The 27943-nt window shown below is 40.5% G+C and overlaps 1 protein-coding gene across 5 annotated transcripts in view; it reads left to right on the forward strand.

The window, feature by feature from the left end:
- LOC126262727 (protein abrupt) overlaps positions 1–27943 on the forward strand; it is a 106542-nt gene that overhangs the window by 26717 nt on the left and 51882 nt on the right. For 4 of the 5 annotated variants that reach the window (XM_049959528.1, XM_049959525.1, XM_049959527.1 and 1 more), the window contains exons 4-5: positions 14871–15089; positions 15163–15403. In XM_049959528.1, coding sequence (XP_049815485.1) covers positions 14871–15089; positions 15163–15403 — 460 coding nt within the window. The remainder of the gene's footprint in view (positions 1–14870; positions 15090–15162; positions 15404–27943) is intronic. The other variant, XM_049959530.1, reaches the window with a different exon arrangement.

The raw sequence follows: 27943 nt of genomic DNA on the forward strand, positions 1-27943 counted from the left end.
TCAAATCCGCAATTTCTGCGTCTGATAAACCGCGCCGAAACATGATGACAAACAACTGAATGATATACAGACTGAGAACGCAAAGATAAGTTTTAACATGAATTACAGCGCTGCCGTGACATCTATGGACGCATTTTGTTAATAAACATCTGAAAAACGTATAGCGCTGGCCAAACCCGTAGAAATAACGTTGCAGTGTTTTGAATGAAATTAAATGTAGCGGCCCGTAAATTTTACGGGCTTGGTGATTTTCGCGCGATCCCAGGCCCGTAAATTTTACGGGCTTGGCGCTTAGAGTGTTAACCTGTCTCCCGTTGGGCATCTCTGGCTGTCTTTTTGTAGATGATTTTGCAATCTCTTGCAGTTCTCCATGGACCTGTCTCACCAAGCAGCGACTTCAGTGCTGTCTTGATCGTCTTAACTCCTGGAACATTGACAATGGCTTTCACTTTTCTCCTGACAAAACCGCGTGTATGAATTCCTGGCGGCGCAAATGGTTTCTCCCACCATCTCTACCATCTTGGATCTGTTGCTCTTCCATTTGTTGAAACTACGAAATTTCTTGGGCTCATACTCCATAGGAAACTCTCTGGGTCCTTCCATGTGTCTTACCTGTACATGGTCCCTCAATCTCCTACGTGTCCTCAATGGTACTTCCTGGGGTGTTGATCGAACCACGCCCCTTTGTTTGTACTGGTCCCTTGTCCGTTCCAAACTCGACTACGGGTGCTTCGTTTATGTGTCTGCATGCCCATCTCTCTTATGCCGTCTCAACACTATCCACCATCATGGCATGTATTCGGCCACGGATGTCTTTTACACCAGCCTGGTTGAGAGTGTGTATGCGGAAGCTGCTGAACTACGACTGTTCTACCACCGTGACTTTCTCCTCAGTAGGTATGCATGCTGTTTGTCTGCCATGTGTGGCTACCCCTCCTATGCCTCCTTCTTTAATGATTCCTTTGATTGTCATTATGGGGCTCGTCCCTCTTCTCTGTTATCTCCTGGAGCCCACTTTTGCCACTTGATACGGCGGCTTAACTTCACACTACCTGCAACTTTCTCGGTGGGTGTGAACCCTTCATCACCTTGGCTTCGTGAAGTGGCCCATATTAACATTGGCCTTCATTCACTTCCTAAGGACACTACTCCAACCTTCGTCTATTGCCTCCAGTTTCACGACCTTCCAATGGAACTTTGCGATAGTGCCTTTATCTATACTGATGGCTCTGACTGACCATGAGGTCGGGTGTGCCTTCGCCATTAGCACCCGTGTTTGTTGATATCGGCTTCTGGCACACTCCTCAGTATTTACAGCCGAGCTCTTCGCCTCGTATCAGGCCACGGAGTACATCCGGCGACACGGACTTTTCAATTGTGTCCTCTGCACAGACTCACTCAGCGCCCTACAAAGTGTGTGTGCGCTGTACACTGCACATCCGTTAGTGCAGCGGGTGCAGAAAACTGTCAATTGCTCACTCTTCCTGGAGCCAGTGTCATGTTTCTGTGGGTCCCTGGTCATGTCGGTCTGCCAGGGAATGAGGCTGCTGACGCTGCTGCCGAGGCTGCAGCCCTCGTACCTCAGCCCGCGAGTACCTATATTCCCTCCGATGATCTCTGCATTGCCGTCTGTCGCAAGGTGGTGTCCTTTTGGCATCGACAATGGACCTCACTTCATGGGCATAAGCTTAAGCTCATTAATCCTCTCCCAGTGCCTTGAAAGACCTCCTTTCGGCCCTCCTGCTGGGAGGAGATTATTTTAACTCAGCTGCATATTGGTCACTGCCTTTTTAGCCATCGTCATTTGCGAAGTGGCGCTACCACACCACTTTGTACACACAGTTCCCAAATTTTAAATATCTGCCACTTTCTGATGGATTGCCCCCCTTTTTTTTTACCAATTTATGTTCCAGCTTGGGTTTGCCGTCTGATTTATCACCCGTTTTAGCAAATGACCTGCGGGCTGTCGTCTGCGTTTTACTTTTTATCCGCCAAATCAATATGGCGAAGGCCATTTAATTTTTAGTTTTGGACCTCCATTTCTGCATGATGTTTTTTTAGCCCTTTTTCCACGTGCCTGTTTTTAGCTGTCTCCTATTCTGACCATTGGGACTGACATATAGTTGTTTAATTCCTCTTTGTGTTAGTGTTCTGTAGTTTTGACTTGGGTTCATATGACCCTAATCGTTTTTTGCGCCATAGAGCAAAACAAAACATACCATTTATCCCAGTGTATTACATGTTAAAGTAGCTGAAAGCAGTATTTAATATTTTTTTGTCTTGGCAGTGCACCAATTTTTATTCTGCTTCACATAATCAAGCTGATTGTTAGTAAACATACATAAAAGTACTGACAGCACAGGAAGTACTGTTGCATTTGTGAGTGAATGGCGAGCTTTAATTTCTGAAGAAACCTACATCCTTCTGAATCTGCTTAGTGTATTCATCTCTTGGTCTCCCTCTACGATATTTACCCTCCACACTGCCCTCCAATGCTAAATTTGTGATCCCCTGATGCCTCAGAACATGTTCTACCAACCGGTCCCTTATTCTTGTCAAGTTGTGCCACAAACTCCTCTTCTCCCCAATTCTATTCAATACCTCCTCATTAGTTATATGATCTACCCATCTAATCTTCAGCATTCTTCTGTTAGCACCACATTTCGAAAGCTTCTATTCTCGTCTTGTCCAAACTAGTTATCGTCCATGTTTCACTTCCATACATGGCTACGCTCCATACAAAACTTTCAGAAATGACTTCCTGACACACTTAAATCTATACTCGATGTTAACAAATTTCTCTTCTTCAGAAACGCTTTCCTTGCCATTGCTAGTCTACATTTTATATCCTCTCTACTTCGACTGTCATCAGTTATTTTGCTCCCCAAATAGCAAAACTCCTTTACTACTTTAAGTGTGTCATTCCCTAATCTAATTCCCTCAGCATCACCCGACTTAATTCGACTACATTCCATTATCCTCATTTTGCTTTTGTTGATGTTCATCTTATATCCTCCTTTCAAGGCACTGTCCATTCCATTCAACTGTTCTTCCAAGTCCTTTGCTGTCTCTGACAGAATTACAATGTCATCGGCAAACCTCAAAGTTTTTATTTCTTCTCCATGGGTTTTAATACCTACACCAAATTTTTCTTTTGTTTCCTTTACTGCTTGCTCAATATACAGATTGAATAACATTGGGGAGAGGCTACAACCCTGTCTCACTCCCTTCCCAACCACTGCTTCCCTTTCATGTCCCTCGACTCTTATAACTGCCACCTGGTTTCTGTACAAATTGTAAATAGCCTTTCGCTCCCTGTATTTTACCCCTGCCACCTTTAGAATTTGAAAGAGAGTATTCCAGTCAACATTGTTAAAAGCTTTCTCTAGGTCTGCAAATGCTAGAAACGTAGGTTTGCCTTTCCTTAATCTTTCTTCTAAGATAAGTCGTAGGGTCAGTACTGCCTCACGTGTTCCAACATTTCTACGGAATCCAAACTGATCTGAGGTCGGCTTCTGCCAGTGTTTCCATTGGTCTGTAAAGAATTCATGTTAGTATTTTGCAGCTGTGACTTATTAAACTGATAGTTCGGTAATTTTCACATCTGTCAACACCTGCTTTCTTTGGGATTGGAATTATTATATTCTTCTTAGAGTCTGAGGGTATTTCGCCTGTCTCATACATCTTGCACACCAGATGGTAGAGTTTTGTCAGGACTGGCTCTCCCAAGGCCGTCAGTAGGTCTTCCTGTAGGCAGTATCTATCTTACCCCTAGTGAGATAAGACTCTACATCCTTACATTTGTCCTCTAGCCATCCCTGCTTAGCCGTTTTGCATTTCCTGTTGATCTCATTTTTGAGACGTTTGTATTCCTTTTTGCCTGTTTCATTTACTGCATTTTTATATTTTCTCCTTTCATCAATTAAATTCAATATTTCTTCTGTTACCCAAGGATTTCTATTAGCCCTCGTTATTTTACCTACTTGATCCTCTGCTGCCTTCACTACTTCATCTCTCAGAGCTACCCATTCTTCTTCTACTGTATTTCTTTCCCCCATTCCTGTCAATTGCTCCCTTATGCTGTTTTTTAAAATTGTCTCAATAAAGGGACTGAGCTCAAAGTAATGTTGGTTACAGGAGGTACTTAATCTTCAGAATTAATTGTTCAGTATCATCAGTTATCTTCAAAGCCCTCTGCTTGAGGCTGTTCTTCAGAGTAACCCTCCATGTGAAAAATGTCATATGGAGGCAGATTAGGTCAGTTGTCTTGCTTGTTGCCCCCCTCCACAACCCCCTGCCAAATTTTCAATTTCCCCTTTTCCTCCATTTTTACGCAGACACTAATTTACAGACACAGAATGCATTGTTTCACATATTATGTTGTGGGATGCAAGTATGGTGTGACGACATGCAGTTTTTCAGCTGCTGTTGGAAGCTGGTAAATATAAGGTAATACAGTTTGTCAGTGCTTATAGTTACCTCGTAACACCGGTAATGCACACGATAACTCACATCTCTTTTAATCTCTATTTAAACTAGATTTCTTCGAAGACTTCCTGACAGCTTACAATTTTGTGCTGATCAAGAATTCAAACCTGGACCCTTGCTCTTCATAGGCTGATCTCTTAGCAGTTGGCATAACCAAGTATCTTCTTTCTCTTTTCTGGCACTATAGCCCACAAAGGGTCCAGACCTTGTTTGTTGACCACCTGTCTCCTGCAGTCCTCTTTTGAATTTGGCAGCATTCTTTAGTTCCATTCTCCTAACTTTCTCATCTCCATCTCTGTATCATCCAGCCATCATGTGCCTGTACATAAGCAGGGATCGGTGGATTTGTATAGAGTTCATACAGTTCTGCATTGCTCCTAATTATCCAAGTGCTATTTTCATACACTGCCCCCTAAATCTTAAGCAATACTTTGTGTTCCCATGCATCCATGGTGTTTTTGATCTGTTGTGTTTCTGACCGTGTTTCGCACCCGTACAGAATAATTGGTTTAACAGTCATTTTGTGAACTGTCGTCCTCAGCTACCTTGAAATATTGGATCATCACATGTTAAGGAAGCTGTAATAGCTTGCCTCTTCACCTTGTTTTGTTTGTGCTGTTGATCATATGTTTTATAGTGAAATAATAAGCAACTAGAAATTTAATTTCATGACTGGTTTAAATTTCTTTCGTGCAACTGGTTGCTTATTATTTTATTATATACGACTACATTTCCTGAAAATTGATAAAATACTAATCACATATTTTTCTTTTTTCTTACTTACGACCAAACCAAGTGCAACCACCTCACAGTGCAAAACTACGTAGTTTTCCAACAGGTATTCTCTACTTCTCCCAAGTATGGCTATATCATCTGCAAATTCCATATTCTGAGTCATTCTATTCAAAACAGTACCATCTGTTTGTGTGGCAGTTTTCACATGACAGCCTCCAGAGCCAGGCTGAATGATGTCAGTGATGCAGAATCTCCTTGCTGAGGTCTTAGAAAGCTTGGGAAATTATTGGAATATTTGTCGTTAGCTTTTATTTTTGCAGTTGGTGTTGTGTAGAGTCTTTCTCACGAGTGTTGTTAGCTTTGGTGGTATCCCCAGCTCCATATTGAAAAGACCATTTTTTTTGACACTGTCATAACCTGCTTTAAAATCCACATGCAGCTGATGCGCCATTATATTATACTCAAAACACTTTCCCATTATTAATGGAAGGGTGAACATCCAATCTGTTGTTGCTCTTTCCTTCCTGGTATTCCCCAATTGTGGCTTCGGCATATGGTCGTAGTTTCTTGTTCAGTATCCTGGCTAGTATGTGGTAGGCAGCATTCACCACTGCTATTCCTCTGTGGTTTTTGCAGTTTGTTCAATCGATCTTCTTATGTCTTGATGTAATGATGGATGCTAGCTGGCTTGTTAGTGTTTTTTCATCAAGGTATGCCTTTCTCGAATCTTCAACTTGTTAATTAGTCATTGTCTGTGTGGTAAGCATTTGGGTTCACCTGGTAATGTCTCTTAACATATCGGGAGTGTGCGTGTAATCTGCTGCAGAACAAAAGTTTTATTCTAGTGTCCTGTTTATAGAGTATTTCTATAGACATGAGCTAACATTATTGTACACTACTTTGCTGTGTAAAGTTTAGCAGTCAGTCTATTCCTATGGTGTTATATTAGCTGTTAATGTGTTGTTGTTGTTGTGGTCTTCAGTCCTGAGACTGGTTTGATGCAGCTTTCCATGCTACTCTGTCCTGTGCAAGCTTCTTCATCTCCCAGTACCTACTGCAACCTACATCCTTCTGAATCTGCTTAGTGTATTCATCTCTTGGTCTCCCTCTACGATTTTTACCCTCCACGCTGCCCTCCAATGCTAAATATGTGATCCCTTGATGCCTCAAAACATGTCCTACCAACCGATCCCTTCTTCTAGTCAAGTTGTGCCACAAACTTCTCTTCTCCCCAATCCTATTCAATACCTCGTTATTAGTTACGTGATCTACCCACCTTATCTTCAGCATTCTTCTGTATCACCACATTTCGAAAGCTTCTATTCTCTTCTTGTCCGTACTAGTTATCGTCCATGTTTCACTTCCATACATGGCTACACTCCATACAAATACTTTCAGAAACGACTTCCTGACACTTAAATCTATACTCGATGTTAACAAATTTCTCTTCTTAATGTGCTATTTGTACTAAAACATGAAGTGGAAGGTTTAAAATACTCAAATATTCAATTTGCAAAAGTGAAGACAGGCTAGTTGTAAAATTGATGTTGAGAAGAGAGGGGGAGGGAACATTTAATCATCATCATCATCATCATCATCATCATCATCATTTAAGAATGATAATGCCTTGCAGCGTTCAGTCTGGAGCATAGTCCCCCTTATAAAATCCCTCCATGATCCCCTACATTGGTGCCTCTTCTGATGTTAAGCCTATTACTTCAAAATCATTCTTAACCGAATCCAGGTACCTTCTTCTTGGTCTACCCCGACTCCTCCTACCCTCTACTGCTGAACCCATGAGTCTCTTGGGTAACCTTGCTTCTCCCCATCTCCCAGCATCTAAGCCTGTTCGCCCTGACTGCTACATCTATAGAGTTCATTCCCAGTTTTTCTTTGATTTTCCCATGGTGGACACCCTGCTGCCATTGTTCCCATCTACTAGTACCTGCAATCATCCTAGCTACTTTCATATCCGTAACCTCAACCTTGTTGATAAGGTAACCTGAATCCACCTAGCTTTCACTCCCATACTACAAAGTTGGTCAAAAGATTGAACGGTGCACAGATAACTTAGTCTTGGTACTGACTTCCTTCTTGCAGAAGAGAGTAGATCGTAGCTCAGCGCTCATAGCTTTCCTACACTTCACTGCCAGTTCTTTCACTATGTTGCCATCCTGTGAGAATATGCATCCTAAGTACTTGAAACCGTCCACCTGTTCTAACATTGTTCCTCCTATTTGGCACTCAATCCATTTATATCTCTTTCCCACTGACATTACTTTCGTTTTGGAGATGCTAATCTTCATACCATAGTCCTTACATTTCTGATCTGGCTCTGAAATATTACTTTGCAAACTTTCAATCGAATCTGCCATCACAACTAAGTCATCTGCATATGCGAGACTGCTTATTTTGTGTTCACATATCTTAATCTCACCCAGCCAGTCTATTGTTTTCAACATATGGTCCATAAATAATATGAACAAAAGTGGAGACAGGTTGCAGCCTTATCTTACCCCTGAAACTACTCTGAACCATGAACTCAATTTACCGTCAACTCTAATTGCTGCCTGACTATCCATGTAAAGACCTTTAATTGCTTGCAAAAGTTTTCCTCCTAGTCCATAATCTCGTAGAACAGACAATAACTTCCTCCTAGAAACCCGGTCATATGCCTTTTCTAGATCTATAAAGCATAGATACAATTCCTTGTTCCACTCATAACACTTCTCCATTATTTGCCGTGAGCTAAAGATCTGGTCCTGACAACCTCTAAGAGGCCTAATCCCACACTTATTTTCATCCAGTTGGTCCTCAACTAATACTCGCACTTTCCTTTCAGCAATACCTGAGAAGATTTTACCAACAACTCTGATTAAAGAAATACCTCTGTAGTTGTTACAATCTTTTCTGTTTCCATGTTTAAAGATTGGTGTGATTACTGCTTTTGTCCAGTCTGATGGAACCTGTCCCGACTCCCAGGCCATTTCAGTTATCCTGTGTAGCCATTTAAGACCTGACATTCCACTGTATTTGATGAGTTCCGACTTAATTTCATCCACCCCAGCTGCTTTATTGCACTGCAATCTATTGACCATTTTCTCCACTTCCTCAAATGTGATCCTATTTCCATCATCATTCCTATCCCATTGTACATCGAAATCTGAAACATTACTGATAGTATTTTCACCTTCATTGAGCAACTCTTCAAAATATTCCCTCCATCTGCCCAAGGCATCAACAGGATTCACCAGCAGTTTTCCTGACCTGTCCAAAATACTTGTCATTTCCTTCTTACCTCCCTTTCGAAGACTGTTAATTACACTCCAGAATGGTTTTCCAGCAGCTTGACCCAAAGTCTCCAACCTGTTTCCAAAGTCTTCCCAAGATTTCTTCTTGGTTGCTGCAATTATCTGTTTGGCTTTGTTTCTTTCTTCAACATAACTTTCTCTGTCTACCTGAGTTATAGTATGTAGCCATTTTTACGCCTTACAGCCTTTACAGGCTGCCTTGACTGTGTCGTTCCACCAAGCTGTTTGCTTCATCCTACCTTTTCACACTACTGTTCTAAGACATTCTTTAGCCACTTCTAGTACTGTGTCCCTGTACCTTGTCCATTCATTTTCCAATGACTGTGATTGACTACATCCAACTAACTGGTACCTTTCTGAGATCACTGTTATGTACTTGTGCCTGATTTCCTTATCCTGAAGTTTCTCCACTCTTATCCTCCTACATATGGACCTGACTTCCTGCACTTTCGGCCTCACAGTACCAATTTCACTGCAGATTAAGTAGTGATCGGTGTCATCAAAGAATCCCCTGAATACACGTGTGTCCCTCACAGCCTTCCTGAATTCTTGATCTGTTATTATATAGTCAATGACAGATCTGGTTCCCCTGCCTTCCCAAGTATACTGGTGAATGTTCTTATGTTTAAAAAAGGAGTTTGTGATTACTAAGCCCATACTGGCACAGAAATCCAAGAGTTGTTTCCCGTTCCTGTTGGCCTCCATATCCTCTCCAAATTTACCCATAACCTTTTCATACCCTTCTGTTCGATTTCCAATCCTGGCGTTAAAATCACCCATGAGCAGAACACTGTCCTTTACTCTAAAAACTACATCACTGAGTGCCTCATAAAAACTATCCATCTTATCTTGATCTGTCCCTTCACAATGAGAATATACTGACACAATCCTAATTTTCTTGCTAGACACTGTCAAATCTATCCACATCAGTCGTTTGTTTACATACCATATTGCAACTTCCCCCATGAACCATGGACCTTGCCGTTGGTGGGGAGGCTTGCGTGCCTCAGCGATACAGATGGCCGTACCGTAGGTGCAACCACAACGGAGGGGTATCTGTTGAGAGGCCAGACAAACATGTGGTTCCTGAAGAGGGGCAGCAGCCTTTTCAGTAGTTGCAGGGGCAACAGTCTGGATGATTGACTGATCTGGCCTTGTAACATTAACCAAAACGGCCTTGCTGTGCTGGTACTGCGAACGGCTGAAAGCAAGGGGAAACTACAGCCGTAATTTTTCCCGAGGACATGCAGCTTTACTGTATGATTAAATGATGATGGCGTCCTCTTGGGTAAAATATTCCGGAGGTAAAATAGTCCCCCATTCGGATCTCCGGGCGGGGACTACTCAAGAGGACGTCGTTATCAGGAGAAAGAAAACTGGCATTCTACGGATCGGAGCGTGGAATGTCAGATCCCTTAATCGGGCAGGTAGGTTAGAAAATTTAAAAAGGGAAATGGATAGGTTAAAGTTAGATATAGTGGGAATTAGTGAAGTTCGGTGGCAGGAGGAACAAGACTTTTGGTCAGGTGATTACAGGGTTATAAATACAAAATCAAATAGGGGTAATGCAGGAGTAGGTTTAATAATGAATAAAAAAATAGGAGTGCGGGTTAGCTACTACAAACAGCATAGTGAACGCATTATTGTGGCCAAGATAGACACAAAGCCCATGCCTACTACAGTAGTACAAGTTTATATGCCAACTAGCTCTGCAGATGATGAAGAAATTGATGAAATGTATGACGAGATAAAAGAAATTATTCAGGTAGTGAAGGGAGACGAAAATTTAATAGTCATGGGTGACTGGAATTCGTCAGTAGGAAAAGGGAGAGAAGGAAACATAGTAGGTGAATATGGATTGGGGGGGAAGAAATGAAAGAGGAAGCCGCCTTGTAGAATTTTGCACAGAGCATAACTTAATCATAGCTAACACTTGGTTCAAGAATCATAAAAGAAGGTTGTATACCTGGAAGAATCCTGGAGATACTAATAGGTATCAGATAGATTATATAATGGTAAGACAGAGATTTAGGAACCAGGTTTTAAATTGTAAGACATTTCCAGGGGCAGATGTGGATTCTGACCACAATCTATTGGTTATGAACTGCAGATTGAAACTGAAGAAACTGCAAAAAGGTGGGAACTTAAGGAGATGGGACCTGGATAAACTGAAAGAACCAGAGGTTGTACAGAGTTTCAGGGAGAGCATAAGGGAATAATTGACAGGAATGGGGGAAAGAAATACAGTAGAAGAAGAATGGGTAGCTCTGAGGGATGAAGTAGTGAAGGCAGCAGAGGATCAAGTAGGTAAAAATACGAGGGCTAATAGAAATCCTTGGGTAACAGAAGAAATATTGAATTTAATTGATGAAAGGAGAAAATATAAAAATGCAGTACATGAAGCAGGCAAAAGGGAATACAAACGTCTCAAAAATGAGATCGACAGAAAGTGCAAAATGGCTAAGCAGGGATGGCTAGAGGACAAATGTAAGGATATAGAGGCTTGTCTCACTAGGGGTAAGATAGATACTGCCTACAGGAAAATTAAAGAGACCTTTGGAGAGAAGAGAACCACTTGTATGAATATCAAGAGCTCAGATGGCAACCCAGTTCTAAGCAAAGAAGGGAAGGCAGAAAGGTGGAAGGAGTATATAGAGAGTTTATACAAGGGCGATGTACTTGAGGACAGTATTATGGAAATGGAAGAGGATGTAGATGAAGATGAAATGGGAGATAAGATACTGCGTGAAGAGTTTGACAGAGCACTGAAAGACCTGAGTCGAAACAAGGCCCTGGGAGTAGACTGATGGCCTTGGGAGAGCCAATCATGACAAAACTCTACCATCTGGTGAGCAAGATGTATGAGACAGGCGAAATACCCACAGACTTCAAGAAGAATATAATAATTCCAATCCCAAAGAAAGCAGGTGTTGACAGATGTGAAAATTACCGAACTATCAGTTTAATAAGTCACAGCTGCAAAATACTAACGCGAATTCTTTACAGACGAATGGAAAAACTGGTAGAAGCAGACCTCGGGGAAGATCAGTTTGGATTCCGTAGAAATGTTGGAACACGTGAGGCAATACTAACCTTACGACTTATCTTAGAAGAAAGATTAAGAAAAGGCAAACCTACGTTTCTAGCATTTGTAGACTTAGAGAAAGCTTTTGACAACGTTAAGTGGAATACTCTCTTTCAAATTCTGAAGGTGGCAGGGGTAAAATACAGGGAGCGAAAGGCTATTTACAATTTGTACAGAAACCAGATGGCAGTTATAAGAGTCGAGGGGCATGAAAGGGAAGCAGTGGTTGGGAAAGGAGTGAGACAGGGTTGTAGCCTCTCCCCGATGTTATTCAATCTGTATATTGAGCAAGCAGTAAAGGAAACAAAAGAAAAATTCGGAGTAGGTATTAAAATTCATGGAGAAGAAGTAAAAACTTTGAGGTTCGCCGATGACATTGTAATTCTGTCAGAGACAGCAAAGGACTTGGAAGAGCAGTTGAACGGAATGGACAGTGTCTTGAAAGGAGGATATAAGATGAACATCAACAAAAGCAAAACGAGGATAATGGAATGTAGTCAAATTAAATCGGGTGATGCTGAGGGGATTAGATTAGGAAATGAGACACTTAAAGTAGTAAAGGAGTTTTGCTATTTAGGGAGTAAAATAACTGATGATTGTCGAAGTAGAGAGGATATAAAATGTAGACTGGCAATGGCAAGGAAATCGTTTCTGAAGAAGAGAAATTTGTTAACATCGAGTATAGATTTAAGTGTCAAGAAGTCGTTTCTGAAAGTATTTGTATGGAGTGTAGCCATGTATGGAAGTGAAACATGGACGATAACCAGTTTGGACAAGAAGAGAATAGAAGCTTTCGAAATGTGGTGCTACAGAAGAATGCTGAAGATAAGGTGGGTAGATCACGTAACTAATGAGGAGGTATTGAATAGGATTGGGGAGAAGAGAAGTTTGTGGCACAACTTGACTAGAAGAAGGGATCGGTTGGTAGGACATGTTTTGAGGCATCAAGGGATCACAAATTTAGCATTGGAGGGCAGCGTGGAGGGTAAAAATCGTAGAGGGAGACCAAGAGATGAATACACTAAGCAGATTCAGAAGGATGTAGGTTGCAGTAGGTACTGGGAGATGAAGCAGCTTGCACAGGATAGAGTAGCATGGAGAGCTGCATCAAACCAGTCTCAGGACTGAAGACCACAACAACAACATTGCAACTACGCTGGGTTCCATTTCTTTCCTGATGTAAAGCCCTACACCCCATTGTGCTATTCCTGCTTTGACTCCTGACAGGTAGACCTTGTATTCTCCCACTTCCTCTTCTTTCTCACCCCTTACCCGAATGTCACTAACAGCGAAAACGTCCAACGCCACCTTACTTGCAGCCTCTGCCAGCTCTACCTTCTTCCCAGAGTAGCCCCCATTGATATTAATAGCTCCCCATCTCATTACCATTTGTTTGCCGAATTGTATCTTAGGAGTCCCTGGTTTGTCAATTAGAGGTGGGACTCCGTCACCACCAAAGGTCCAAGGCATTTTGCTCTGATTGTTGCCAGCATCATATTTAAAGTACCAGGGAAGCAGGTCGCTAGCCTTACTTGCCCCAGGTCCCATTGAGTTTTACCCCTAACAGTTATGGGACTAACCGGTGGATTTGGTAGTCTTTGCCGTCTGAGCACATAGGTGTCCACGACTCAGAATATGTCCGAGATGCCCAGCCTTATTGCAAAGTAACTGGTATCCTGACTGTCAGGACCACATACTTGGCCACTCATACGTTGCCTGTGGTTCATGAACTAGGACATGACAACAGGAAGCCACACCATGAACCACAAACATCTGATCAGTGAATAGAAATGAAGTACAGTTCCAAGGCAGTTTATACATTTAGGACATGGAAAAGGTGGTGAATACAAAGTTCTTCCACAATCAGAATGATGGCGTGGATAGAAATGGCAAGTCTTGAGATTCCTAACTACAATTAAGTTTGCTAGCTCACTGCTTGAGGCTGCACTATGCATCTGTGGCACAATTCTGTTTTGTATTTTTAATGTATAGGCCATTTTCAGGATGGGAAGTGTTGTGGATTTTAGATAAACGAACAGTGTGTCAGATTCCATAAACAATCAGTTAATTAAAAGTCTAAATAAGTGAATGCAGTTCAATGTTAAGGACTTCGTTAGTGAGGTTAATGATGCATCATCATTATCATCTGTTTGATATCCACTACTCCTCGTCTACTAGACTTAGTCATGTGTTACTGTCATTCGTAATAGACATTCATGTTGCTTCTGCATGTGTTCTGATACCAAACAAACACCTCCCATTAGATTGTGATCTCTGTATTTTCTTACCTTTTGGAAACCAACAAAGAACTGCCATATACTATCCATTTTCTGGGCTATATTCCATGCTCTTTTCTGTTTCATTTTCATTACATTCTTAGTTGGGTCTGTCACCCTAGCTGGTTCTCTCGTGGTTGTTAATATGTCCCAGTAGCATAGTTGGTTTTCCTACTTTAAGAAACGAAAACGTACAGTACGATGACAGAAAAGGTTAATGGTATGTAATCATTGCCAGAGTGCCAACAATTCTGATTTTCTTACTATCTTGATGAAGTCATGTTATGTTCAATAATTTTGTTCATAATTTGTTAATCGTCCATTGTACTTTTATCAACTTCTAAAGACAACTTTGCGTGGGTAAAATCTGATCCTTATTTAGAGTTGCTAATAAATTTAACAAAGATCTTGTGGATAATGGATAGAAGGTTGATGACCTATAGGTTTTGCATCTCTTCTTGTGAAGAAGAATTACATGAATATCCCAGTTTCAAGAGCTTGTATTCGTTTTGCAAACAGATAAACATTTGGGTTGTTTCACCTTAGATTACAGTGAAAAATCTATATATTTTTTTTTTTTGGTAGTGTATTTTGTTCTGCTTTATCTCGATCTTATTGAAACACTAACACATTATATGATGTTACATCTTAATAGTTATTTTCATTAGTGACTATAGTATTTCTGATTCATATCTTGCATTATGCAATATTTTAAAAAAGTCTCCAAATGTTAGTGCAAGTTCTATCTCTGTAATTATGTGGTGTCAGCAACTTCTTCCAAGTCTTTATAGACGAGGTCTTCTGAATCTCATCAAGACCAGTTCGTGTGTCGATCATATGCCAAGAAAACTCTCAAGTCTCCATCCTGTAAAGTGTATTGTATACTGCAATCATTAGTAAGAGTCATCTAATATAAGAATGTATGTATTAACTAAATCTGTATTAATAATTTCTCTTCTTTTCATTTCTGCAAAGGTATCAAATTCACTTCCATGGTCACAGTCTTCTGAAATGAGAGATAGTTTCAATGACGACGATGTTTCACCACCACCTAAAAGGAATCGCTTCTCGCCATCTCCTGCATCTTCTGCGGCACATAACAATGGTGGTGAACAGATGATGAGAGAATCCCTCTTGGGCCAAGCATTGGAAAGTGGAGCCCAGCTGCCTCCCTCGGCTGGCTCTTCTCATCAGGTAGAGTATAATTCTCCAGTTCTACCTCCTTTCCCTCTCTTTCACTGTGACCTAAAGAAATGTTTCTTTCCAGAACAAGGGTACATCTGAATCTTCTCTGCAAGCGCAGTCGACTGGTGAGGATAGTAATTCAAGTGATACCGCAATGTCTGACAGAGGAGGACATATGACTGATATTGTTCCCAAGACTGAACCAAGTGAATTTGGTTCAGCCGATGATAATCAACAACTTCATCATCATGGCAATGGCAATGGGATTGGTCTGGACACTCAGAGGACTCCCCCATTTCCAGCTGCACTTCTTGGTTTACAAGGTAAATCACTGACTCGCTGCTTCATTAATATAAAAGAAGTTGTTCTCCAATACTAGAAAGATAACTGGAAATTTTGCTGGCTGTCACTAGATAGGACGTGGGGAGCATTGTATATGTTGCTATCCAATTGCAGCAGAACTCGAGAAACACAATTACTGACACATTCATCTACTGTATGGTGCATACTGATATCTCTCACCTCTGTAGGAGAAAGTAAACTACAAAAGCAGGGTGACTGTGTATTTCATTTAAATCATAAAAAAAAATTTTAGGAAATTGTGCATTGGAGGAAAAAATGTCCAGTCATTTTTTAGTCATAAAACACATCTCAGGAGCTACTCAAGGTACAGAACTCTGAATTAAAATGTAAAACACTTATATTTAATAATTTTTAACAAAGCTTGTTGAATGGGATGAACGATCTATTGAGCACGGAGTATGCATTGAAAGTAAATCGCAGAAAGGCAAAAGTATTGAAGGGTGACAGAAATGAAGTTAGTCTCAGACTTGACATCAAAATTCGAGACCACATAATAAACAAATTGAAGGAATTTTGCTGGCTAGGGAGTAAAATAACACATGAAGGACGAGGCAGGAAGTTAATAAGAGGCAGAGCAACACAGGCAAAGATAGGTATTCTATAGCAAAAGAAGTCTACTAGTTTCAGACAAAGGGTTTATTTCTAATGATAAATTTCTAAGTACATAAATTTGAAGCACAACATTCTGTGGAATTGAATGCGGATGGTGGGAAAACTAGAAAAAGCAAATAAAAGTGTTTGAGATTTGTTTTTAAAAAATGTGCTGAAAATGAAGTAGACCTATAAGAAAGTAGGTTGTCTTCAGAATGATTAAATCAGAATATATCAGAAACACTAATTAGAGGAAAAGTTAAGGTGATACAGCATGTTTTAAAATATGGTTCTAGTGGGAGGTATAGAGGACAAAAACAACAGCTGAAGACAGAGATTAGAATATATGCAACAAACGACTGACGGGAGGGGGAAGAAGCAAACTTACTGGAAAGTTACAGTTTTCTATTCAGAAGTGCATGTGTTAATTGAAGATGTGCCCATGGCTGTTAGTAGGATGTAACTTCGTTTATCTAGTAGACATTTTTAACTTTGTGCCAGTGTAACCATACATCATCGGAGCAGCACAAATAGTAGGTAGATAAGTGTTAAATCAAAATTTTGAAGGTAGGTTTGTGTGTGTGTGTGTGTGTGTGTGTGTGTGTGTGTGAGAGAGAGAGAGAGAGAGAGAGAGAGAGAGAGAGAGAGAGCAGGGGGGGGGGTGCTATAAGTGGTCCCTACCACTTTTGTATTTTCTTTTCACTTTCCCAGCCTGAGTAACCAAGTCATATTGGGCCATTACCATGGATAATGGAGGGAGGGTTGTGAAATCATTGTTCATTTGTCCATTAATTGCTCTAAGGATCCCCATTCGTTGAGAGGGCACACAGTATAAGAAAGATGGGGCTTTCTTCAAGCTATGCAGTTCCCACAGAGCTGTTGTATCCCTATTCATTGTCTCTTCAAGAGATGTAATTTGAATCCAAGTATGCTCAGTTACAGATTTCCAACAGAACTGTCCTCTCAAGCCCTCATGTTGTTACCAAGGTTGTTAGTATTGTGTCTTGTACGTCAATCAATTCCATTATGGATGTTTGTGTTTCAAGAACAGTATGAAATACACCAGACTCCTAAATATAGTTTGGAGTGTAGCCACAAAGTGTAAGTTACTCATACATCTTCAGCTAGCTGTTTGCATATCATACTCTTGATTATAGCTGAAACCTTTGTTCTCACTTCCTTAAAAATCATAATTAATTTCTCCTTCAGAATAAGGATGATGCTTCTCTTAATGTCTTCTGTTGCAACCATTGAAAAGTATGGTATCTTAATTGTAATGTACATATGGATGGATGATAAGTCTTTTTACTGTTGATTTCATTCCAAAACATGCTAGATCTTCATCCCACAAGCTAATGAATGTGCCCATTCTTCATTGTATGATACATTGCCGAACCAGAGTGTATGCGCCCCTGGACAACCAAGAAATCTAGGGAAAATATGGGAATTTTTTCATCCAAAAAAACCTGAGAATGATTTAGAATTTTGGGAATTTTTCATAGTTCTACTTCTCAGTTACATTTTTGTAATTTAGACTGGCAACAATTGATACTCTAACAAAAAAAAATTACTTTTAGCCCGCTCATATAGGGATCATGAGGACAAGATTAGAATAATATGTAGATGCACAGAGGCATTCAAGCAATCATTCTTCCCGCACTTCATATGTGAATGGACTAGGAAGAACCTCAAGTAACTGGTACAGTGGGATGTACCCTCTGCCATGCCATTTACCTCAGGATGTTTTGCAGAGTATAGATGTAGATGCAGAATAATACTGCAGCAAAAACACGTTAAACGCAGTACAAACACAAGCGTCTAGAGAAAGCAAATTGTGTGTAAGGCTTTAGGATGAAGCGTGTGCAATACTTAGTAACAACAAACTGTTTTTGATGAGTGTGACATCGCAACTGTTTACATTTCTACCAGGTTGTGGGAAAATATTGTGAATGGTGGTTTGAAAAGTGATGCTTCAAAGTAAATTTCCTTTTGCACAAGATGAGTTACATTACATGCTAGAATATGCAATGAATTTCTTAAATCACACAGCATTTGACTGAATAAACTTAACACTACGAGCACCACCCAATAAAATTTCGGGCCCAGAAGAGCAGCCATGTTCGCCATTATTGAAAATTTTACTGGCACATTTTTGTTTGCTGTATCTTAAAGGTTGCCGTATTTACTCGAATCTAAGCCGCACTTTTTTCCGGTTTTTGTAATCCAAAAATCGAGTGCAAAGCAAGTGGGAGTTCTGAAAAATGTTGGTGGGTGCCGCCACAACTAACTTCTGCCGTCGAATATATGTAGCGCCACACAGGCATGCTTTGTAGGCACAAAGATAAATGCTGGCACCAAAATCTCTGTGTCAGTAAATAAATTTAAAAAAAAGTGGAAGACGAGCCTTTTTCCTCCGCCCAGAGTTTCGACCACTGCATTTTGGTACATTATCCAACGAAGTAAATACAAATTCTGTATTGTTGATCTTCGAATGTAGCAGGATTTCAATGTACTACCAAAATCCGACTGGCAAGACTGTTTGGGATGTTTGTCAATATGGCCAACTCTACGTTCTGAATTTTTTCCTACCTGTGAGAAGAGATGGTTGCTAATAGGAGCTTTTATGAATTGTGAAACACATGTAGTATTCTCTTCGCCATAAGATTAATACAAATATAAACATTTTGCCATGTATTGTTTCGTGTTTGCTACTATCTCATTTAAATCCTGTCTGCCTAATAAACTACGAAACTAGAGTGAGACAACAGCAAACGCGGAAGAATATACATATCATGTCATGTTTATATTCGTATCATTCTTATGCCTGATAGTGATACAGTCAGAAATGAAGCACGGCAACTGACTAGATTTTTAAATCTAAGATGACTCTAATTTCTGTGCAGAATGTAATGAACTAAAGAGGCGCCTGCAAAGATTTTGGAACGGAGAAAAATTTTCGCTAAAATTTCGTTCAGAACATCATCTATCATACGCAGTCTGTTATTTGGTTCTTGTTGATCATTATCAAAGAAAGCAGTAGTGTAAGTAACAACAAATGTTTCGCTAATGATACGACTCCTCTCTATTTTTTATTTGTAAACGGCGGTAGCGCGCACAAAAGCAAGCCACGCCGCGAGCGGCGACAGGCCGTAAACACGCACTATCAGAATGCGACAAACAATGCATGACAGTGCAGTAATGCATTTTCAGCTTGGAGTGACGTAAACACCTATAACAAAGAGAATAGCACTTATCAGATCAAAGAAAAATAAGCAATCAATTCAAACCAGACGAAGCACGTGAAAAAGGAAGGATATCCGTATAAATACGGACGGAGCGCGTGACGCGTAGCAATGGCTACCTGGTAAACTGTAACTGCTAAGCTTACGACTCGAACCAAACTACTGCAGCTGTATCGTCATTCATTCGACCTAAATTGTGTCTCATATTACAACTAGACGAACTTTGTTTCGATTTGGAGGTGCGACCTAAAACTTTTCTCTCCCCTTGAATTTAGAGTCTCAAATTTCAGGTGCGGCTTAGATTCGGGAAAAATTTTTTTCCTTGATTTCGAGTCTCATTTTTCAGGTGCGGCTTAGATTCGAGTGCGGCTTAGATTCGAGTAAATACGGTAACACACACTAGAAAAGACCAATCTGATACGTGAATGTGTGCTTTTCATGTAGCTGCGCTGTATGTATGTTAATTTAAACCAATAACTTCTCCTCTTTGTGTGTTTCTGCTACTTAACAGTGATGTTGCTGCTGGCTGACAGCATCAGTGTCTTATGCTCTGAATATCTGCTGTCATTGGCTGGTGAGATCATGTGACTTGAGCTATGATTGGCTAACAAAAGCACATTAGAATCTCAATTTCGGTGCTTTGGAAGCTACCATGTGGCATTTGGTGGCATTCATATTTACACCGGTAAGCCGAAACATTATGACCACTGCCCATCCCACTGTTGGATGCCACCTGGTGGCGTTACGGTCACCTGACACGGTCACAAATGTATGTAACCAGAGCAGACACAGGTGGGAGAAAATATAGGCTACAAATGGGGAAAATCTATTGAGATAACTGAGTTTGACAAAGGGCAGATTATTATTGTTGTTGTTATTACACAGAGCCTGTGAATAGGTATATCTAAAATGGTGAAGTTGGTTGATTGCTCACATGCTACTGTCATGAGCACCTACAGGAAGAGGTAGGAGGACCATTAGGTGCTAAATGGTTGGACTTCCACGAGTCTTCACAGAATGTGGGCTTCGGAGGCTTGTCTGCTCTGTAAAGTAGGGTAAATGGTCATCTGTGACAACTCTGCTGAAAGAGCATGATGCTGGTGTGTGGACAAGTGTTCCAGAGTACATTGTACATTGTTGAACATAGAGCTCCACAGCAGACCACCTCTACGTGTTCACATGTTGACCCAATGACATTGCCGTTTATTACTGCAGTGGGCATGGCACCATTGGGATTCCACCACAGATCAAGGGAAATGTGTCGGATCTTTCGATGAATGACATTTTGCTACAGTACGTCACTGATCATCTCCACAACTGCAGTCATTGAGGTGAACGGTGGCTCGAAATTAGCCGCACTCCACGGACTCAGGCAAGTTGGAGCAGTATTATGCTATGGGAGATGTTCTTGTGCACTTGCATGTAACCTGTGGTAGTAATCGAAGATATGTAGACAGCTGCGAACCACCTGCATCCCTCCACGCATGATGTCTCCCCTGACAGCGATGTCACCTTTCAGCAGTATAATAGTCCGTGTCTCGGAGCCAGGTCCATGCTACAGTGATTTGAGGGATGTTGTAGTGAATTCATGTTGATGTCTCGGTGACCATATTTGCCTGATCTGAATCGTATGCAACACAACTGGGTTGCTACCAGGCACCATCACCACATATGTAAATCAACAATCCGCTATTTACAAAAATTACATGACCTGTGCATAGACATCAAATATCACATACCTCCACAAAGCTACCAACAAACTGTCAGATCCTTGAGGTGCAGAATCAGTGATATGTTTTGTTACAAAGACAGACAAACAAGGTATTAAGCAGGTAATCGTAATTATTTTGGCTCATTAGTGTACACTTACATGGTGTGAAAATATGCAAGGTATATGTTGCCAGGCATCAAAGATCTCTCCAGAATGCGTTGATTTTTTTTGCTGAATTTTACTTTTTACAGTGCTATTAACTTCTATGCTAGTGTATAAAATCTTTACCATTCAAAGGGTTGGTAAGTTTTACAGTTCCAAAGGAAGGTATATTTTCACTTAACACGAAAAAAATATTCTTTCACCCATGTAGTGTATTTTCACACAGGAAAAAGTATATTTTTAAACAGGAAAATTAAGGAAAAATTCTGGATTTTTTTTCTTGTCCATATACACCCTGAAAACCTTAGCTGTGCATTTAAGCCAGTAATTTTCATTATAGTTGCCCTTAAATTTAAACAGGTGGTGCATTAATGCTGATACTGTCTGCTTGTCATACGTGTACACATTTTTATTTACAAGCAATACATTTCAAAGCACTTCTAAACCTATGAAGAAAGGCTGTGATATCCATCAGAAGGGTGGCAATAGTGACGAAACATTTGAGTGCAGGAAAAATTAGTTTGGGGGTTAGAAAAATTGCAACAAGTCATTGTTTTATAACCTAGATACTCAAATGCTGGATCTGCTGTCAAAAAGTTGGCTTTTCCCCTTTACAATTTAATGTCCTGTTGATAGTGAGGCAGTTCAAAACACTTATTGGACAAAGGTGGGGAATATATTTGGTTATGTTGTTTTCAAATAAGACCTATCAGCATTTTACATATTGCCCACTGACTTTTGTCTCATTTGTTTAACAAAAGTACTGTCTAAAGTTTAGCCTCCATTGCTGGTGACCGCAGGGGGGGGGGGGGGGGGTGCTCCTTTGGCAGTGCTAACTGCTTGTGATGATGAAGTGTCAGAAAAATCATTAAACAATCATTGGTTGAAGAAGGATCAGAGACAAAGGCCAACTGGCAGTAAGTGAACAATTGGCCACGAAAGCATTAACAATGTTCTGTCTCAGTGTTTGATATCTCACAGCCAGCTTTACTAGAGTTTTGATGTTTGTAGTAGAATTTTCCATGCAGCAAGCCTCTTCCCTTTCCTTGTACAGTCTCGAATGGTGCATGGGAAGAGAGGTCGCTAGGAAGCTGCTGTGTATGATCAGATCTCTAATTTTATTTTCATGGTCATCTTGCAAGATAGGTACAGATAAAAGCAGTATGTTTGTTGGCTCTTCCAGAAATACACTCTCTCAGGATTTCAACAGTACAACAAATACACTCTCTCAGGATTTCAACAGTACAACAAATACACTCTCTCAAGATTTCAACAGTACAACACACTGTAGTGTACAAGAGCTGTTCAGAAAGTATCCAACCACATATATTTCTTTTTGTTGAAACCAACAATGGTATCGGGACGCGCATGCTCATGTTTGTAGGCATATATAGTGTGCAGGCCTGATCCCCTTCCTTCTTCCCTCCCAACTCCCCATGACTGCAGAAACAACCAGTCATTGGCTAACCATTGACAAGTGAACATGTGTAAGTGGTGGTTGTCAGATTTTGTTGTGGGAAAAATGATAGAAAAATTGGAACAACAATATGGGATCAAACTTTATTTTAAGGTTGCTAGTTTTCAAGTTGAAACAGCCTACAAGATTCGACAGGTGTTCGGGGACAGATCAATGGGTACCATGCATATAAAGGAGTGGTATAACTGCTCCGAAGAACTCGCAGATAAGATTAAAATTGGTATTGGATACATTCATTCCATTTTAGTGGAACATTTGTACCTTGGGAGCATCTTATCAAAATTTGTGTCAAAGTTGCTAACAACTGAGCAGAAGCAACTTCATTGAGATAGCGCACAGGACATGTTGGACACTGTGAACAGCAACCTAAACGTTCGTAACACAGGGATCACTAGTGATGAATCCTGGTTGTATGGGTATGACTTAGAAATGAACAAAGTTTCAATCATCAAAAAGGAAGCATCTATCATCCCAAAGAAGTCAAAGGTCCACAACAATATGAAAGCCATGCTGCTCATCTGTCGACTCCATCACTAGTACGATCCAGAAGGTACTATTGTCCATAAGGAGTACTATCAAGAGGTTCTACATTGCCCTCATGAAGTTGGCACCTTCACCACGACAATGCACACTCTCATTCTCAGTTAATTCAGAGTCATTTGGCCAAAGGTAATGTAACTTTTGTTTGCCCTCCTTCCTATTCCCCTGACGTAGCACTTAGTGACTTCTGGCTTTTACTTAACTGAAAAAGTCTCTGAAAGGGACCAACAGGGAAGACATTGTGCAGAATTTGATGGAGCAGCTGCGCACCATACCAAAAGAGGCTTTTGAATGATACTTCCAGCAATGGCAGCAGTGTTGGTAGAGGTGGGTAGAAGCTGATAAGTGACAAGTGTCAAACAGTTGTATCTGAATAAAGACTGATGTTGTAAATAAAAGTTGGATACTTTTTGAACTGCCCTCGTGTAATGCTTCTTTTGCAATGTGTGCGACAGGAGTTGTGTGTGCGTCTGTGGGATGATTTGACACTTACTAAACAAACCTGTGATAAAACACACTTCTCTTATTTGCATCTGCTTTGTTTTATCCTCCAGTCCTAACTGATAAGGGTCCCAGACAGATGAGCAATACTCAAGAATTGGACTTAAAAGTGTATTTTAGTCATGTTTTCCCTGGATGAATTAAATTTCTGTAAGTTTTCCAATGTTTCTCACCCTGTCATCAATCTTGCTGTTGTTTATTTTTTTCATTATTCTCCACTTTAAATTGCTGCATACACATATTGCCAAATATTTAATGTATGTGGCTGCTTGCAGTGACTGTTAGCAATCATGTAATAAAACAGTACCAGGTCTTTTGGCTATTTGTGTGCAGTTTGTTATATTTGTTTACTGGTCACCACCAGTCCCTTCAAGTTTCAGTCCTCAGCAGACATTACAATTTTCTGGTATTAAGACATTTCTGAATGCAACAGCATCATTCACGAAAAGTCACGTTGCTTCCAACAGTATCCCTAGGGCTTTTGTATATATTGTGATCAGTAATGGTCCATTAATACTCCCTTGCGTATACCTGAAGTTAGTTGTGCATAACCAAATTTTTTTGTGTTAAGAAATACTTGCTGTGTTTTATTTGTTAGGAACTATTCAATCCAATCACAAATCTAGTCTGATATTCCATATGCTTGTGTTTGATTTATAGGGCAACAGTTTGGAACTGTGTCAAATGCCTTCTGAAAATCAAGGTACACTACATCAATCTGGATGCTTATAGCTTCTGCCTTTCGGGTAACACGGATGAACTGAACATACAGGATTTCATATGATAGTTGTTTTTGGAATCCAGAAACGTCGCAAATGTAGGCACTCAAGTGCTGCCAAATTTTATTACAGGGTGACATCAGGGGAAAAGGCCTATGGTGTGTCTGGTGGACTTTCCTTGAAAACAGGAGTGACCTGCAATTCTTTGAAAGTTGTTAGGAATGCTTGTTGTTTCAGTGAGCTATGGTATATTATTGTTCGAAGAGGAAAAAATTGTTTCATATACTCTGTGGAGAATCACGTAGGTATACTGCACTACAGTTTTCCTCGGTGAAATAATTTTAGAAATAGGAATTAAACAGTTTCACCGTCTCTCTGTTTCAGTGCCTTTGTGGTCTCTGTGACCTACACAGGTGGCTGTGATCCATTGCTGATTTAACATTAACCAAAATATCTTAGTATTATCCTTTTGAATTCATTGAAAGCCTCTTGTATGATTTTCATTATAGTAATTTCCACTGTGCTCCATTTTCATTTGTCTGAGGCTTTGGCTATTTAAATTTGCGATGAAAAGGTCTGCTTACATGGCTGTCAAACCATGGCAAGTATGTCGCACCTGTCAGATCCTTGATGTGCGCTTACCTATATTAAGTGTGTTATACAATGATCCTGAACTTTTCCATTTATGCTGTAACCATCTTGTAATCCTGGATTCCCCGTCTTTACAACGTACCTTCATTCAAACTATTTTTCATTCAGAATTCATGATGACCTCACTAGATACTATTTTATTAGTTACAGCAATAAACACAACCTTATAAGTGATGATGATCAGTACATCTGTGTGATACACACTTCAATAGGAATTTAGATTTTCATTAGTATAAACATTTCATGTCAGCCAGCTTTCTGTTCTTAGCACTTCATTTGCATTATTACATTCACAGGTGAAATTAGTTATTAGACCTTTCCCTGAATGAATGCTCTCACAGTAACTATAGGGTGTCCACAATTGAAGTTTCAGCTTCTCAAAATGCTGTAGAAAGATAACCACTTCTCAGAATGATGTCTAATTTGACTAGTATATTATTGATGCAGGGAGAAATTTCATTTAATAATAAACAATTTTTTTTTGCCTGTAGATGGTGCTGTAAATGTTTAAACATAAATGGGTTCAGCTACAAATGACAGATGAATCGTAATAAGATGGCTGTGGTTTGGTTCACATTAAATCTGTACTGATCAGTATGCATGGTTGCAAAAGTTCAGCAGTCAACAGTTGTGGTGCTGTTAGTTAGATAAGCCCACCCACCATGGCAAGGTCATACCACATCGGATGGGGAAAACCACAAAGAAGCAAAATGACAGTGGGTTTTAATTGTCCTGGGGCGAAAAACGTATAAAAAGCAAAGTGACATCAATTTCTGTCATGAGACTGGTGCAAGACATGTTCAGTGTGCTGTCCACAGTTTCCTGCCATAAGTTGAAATCGAGAAACAGCGTATTCCACAGCTGATCATAGTGTCTTGGGGGTTACATTCAGAATGTGTTAAGCAATGTGTGCCTTCAATTTGGCTATGTTTGTAATTTGAGCACTGCACACATCTTTCAGAGAACCCCACTGCAAGAACTCACAGGGATTAAGATCTGGTGACCTGGACAGTCAGGCTGTAGGGAAATGACTACGGATAATTCTAGCATATTTGAAATGCCTTGGCAGCTGCCTCTTTGCCAGCTGTACAATGTGCGGACGAATGCCATCTTGCATAAAAATGAACTTGCCCACACATTCATGCTGTCAAAGGGTTGGAATGAAGTTTATATGCAGCACTTCCATAGAATTTGCGAGTGGGTCTACAATAAACAGTGCCATCAACTTGCACCACACTGTTACCTTGCAGAATGAAGTGGTACCAGTTGATATGCGTTCAGATTTTCTATTGTCCATATTCTGCAGTCTGTATATTGACATGTCCTCGGAGATGGAAATGGGCTTCGTCTGTCCAAACAATGTTCCACAGCCGTTCATTGTCCACTTCCATGAGGGCAATAAGTTCCAGGGGAAATGTTGGTCTTGCTAGCATATCAGCGGAAGCAACTCCTGAACATGAGTGATTTTGTATGGGTAGCAATGCAGAATGTTTTTTAGGAATTCGTACACCGTGCTCGCAGGCACATCTGACTTTGTCAACTCCTCGTGCACTGCGCGTTTGCACATCATCGCTCAACACCTCGTGCATTACTGTGGCCACAACTTCAACAGATGTCAGATCAACTGCTTTCCTCCGTGTGCCATGCTGCACTTCAAATGAACCTCTCTTCTTTTTCCAAATTTTGTAATTATTTTCTTCAGACCCTTAACAGACTTCAAACCAATGCCTTTTTTCATACCCTCTGCTTGTGTCTTCTGCAGGGTCACTGTCGCACTGTCTATGTCCTTGTAAAGAAAGCTTTACAAGCAGTATGCGATCCTTAATGGAGACAGTCATGTTGGGCATTGAGGATGCATACTGAGGAACAGCCATGTGTCGCGCGTCTGTTGCTGTGCGTATTCAGACGCTTACAGTGCCAACTATTGCTGTTCTTCTTCTTCTTCTTCTTCTTCTTCTTTTCTCCTCCCCCTTCTCCCCCTCTCCCCCTTCTCCCCCTCTCCCCCTCTCCCCCGTCCCCATCCTCCCAGTTCTTTAAAGTGTCTTGAAAAGAACCTCGCCTTCTCTCCAGGGATTCCCATTTGAGTTACTTTTCATGTCTGTAACACTTAAATGTTGTTTCAACGTACATATAACAAATATAGCAGCCAGCGTCTGAAATGCTTTGGTGTCTTTCTCCAGTCCAGTCTAGCAGTATTCAAGAATAGGTTTCACCAGCATCCTATACATGGTCTCCTCTACAGGTGAACCATTCTTTCCTAAAATTCTCCCAATAAACCGAAGTCGACCACTTCTCTTCCCTACCACACTTCTCCTATGCTTGTTCCATCTCATATTGCTTTGCAACGTTAAGCCCAGATATTTAAATGACTTGACTGTGTCAAACAGGACACTTCTAATACTGCATCAGAAAACTACAGGTTTAATATTCCTACTCATCTGCATTAACTTACATTTTTCCACATTTATGGCTAGTTGCCATTCATCATACCAACTGGAAATTTTGTCTGTCATCGTGTATCTTCCTATAGTCACTCAACTTCACAGTCACTCTACTTTGGCTTCTTACGGTACACCACAGCATCATCAGCAAACAATCACAGATTGCTGTCCACCCTGTCTGCCAAATTATTCATGTATATACAGAACAACAATGGTCCGATCACACTTCCCTGGGGCATTCCTGATGATACCTTTGTCTCTCATGAACATTCACCATTGAGGACGACATGCTTGGTTCTATTATTTAAGAAGTCTTGAAGACACTCACATATCTGTGAACATAATCCATATGCTCGTACCTTCGTTAACAGCCTGCAAAGGGGCAATGTGCCAGATGCTTTCCGGAAATCTAGAAATATGGAATCTGCCTGTTGCCCTTCATCCATAGTTCGTAGTATACCATGT

Source organism: Schistocerca nitens, chromosome 6 (assembly GCF_023898315.1).
Source record: "Schistocerca nitens isolate TAMUIC-IGC-003100 chromosome 6, iqSchNite1.1, whole genome shotgun sequence".
Taxonomy (NCBI): domain Eukaryota; kingdom Metazoa; phylum Arthropoda; class Insecta; order Orthoptera; family Acrididae; genus Schistocerca; species Schistocerca nitens.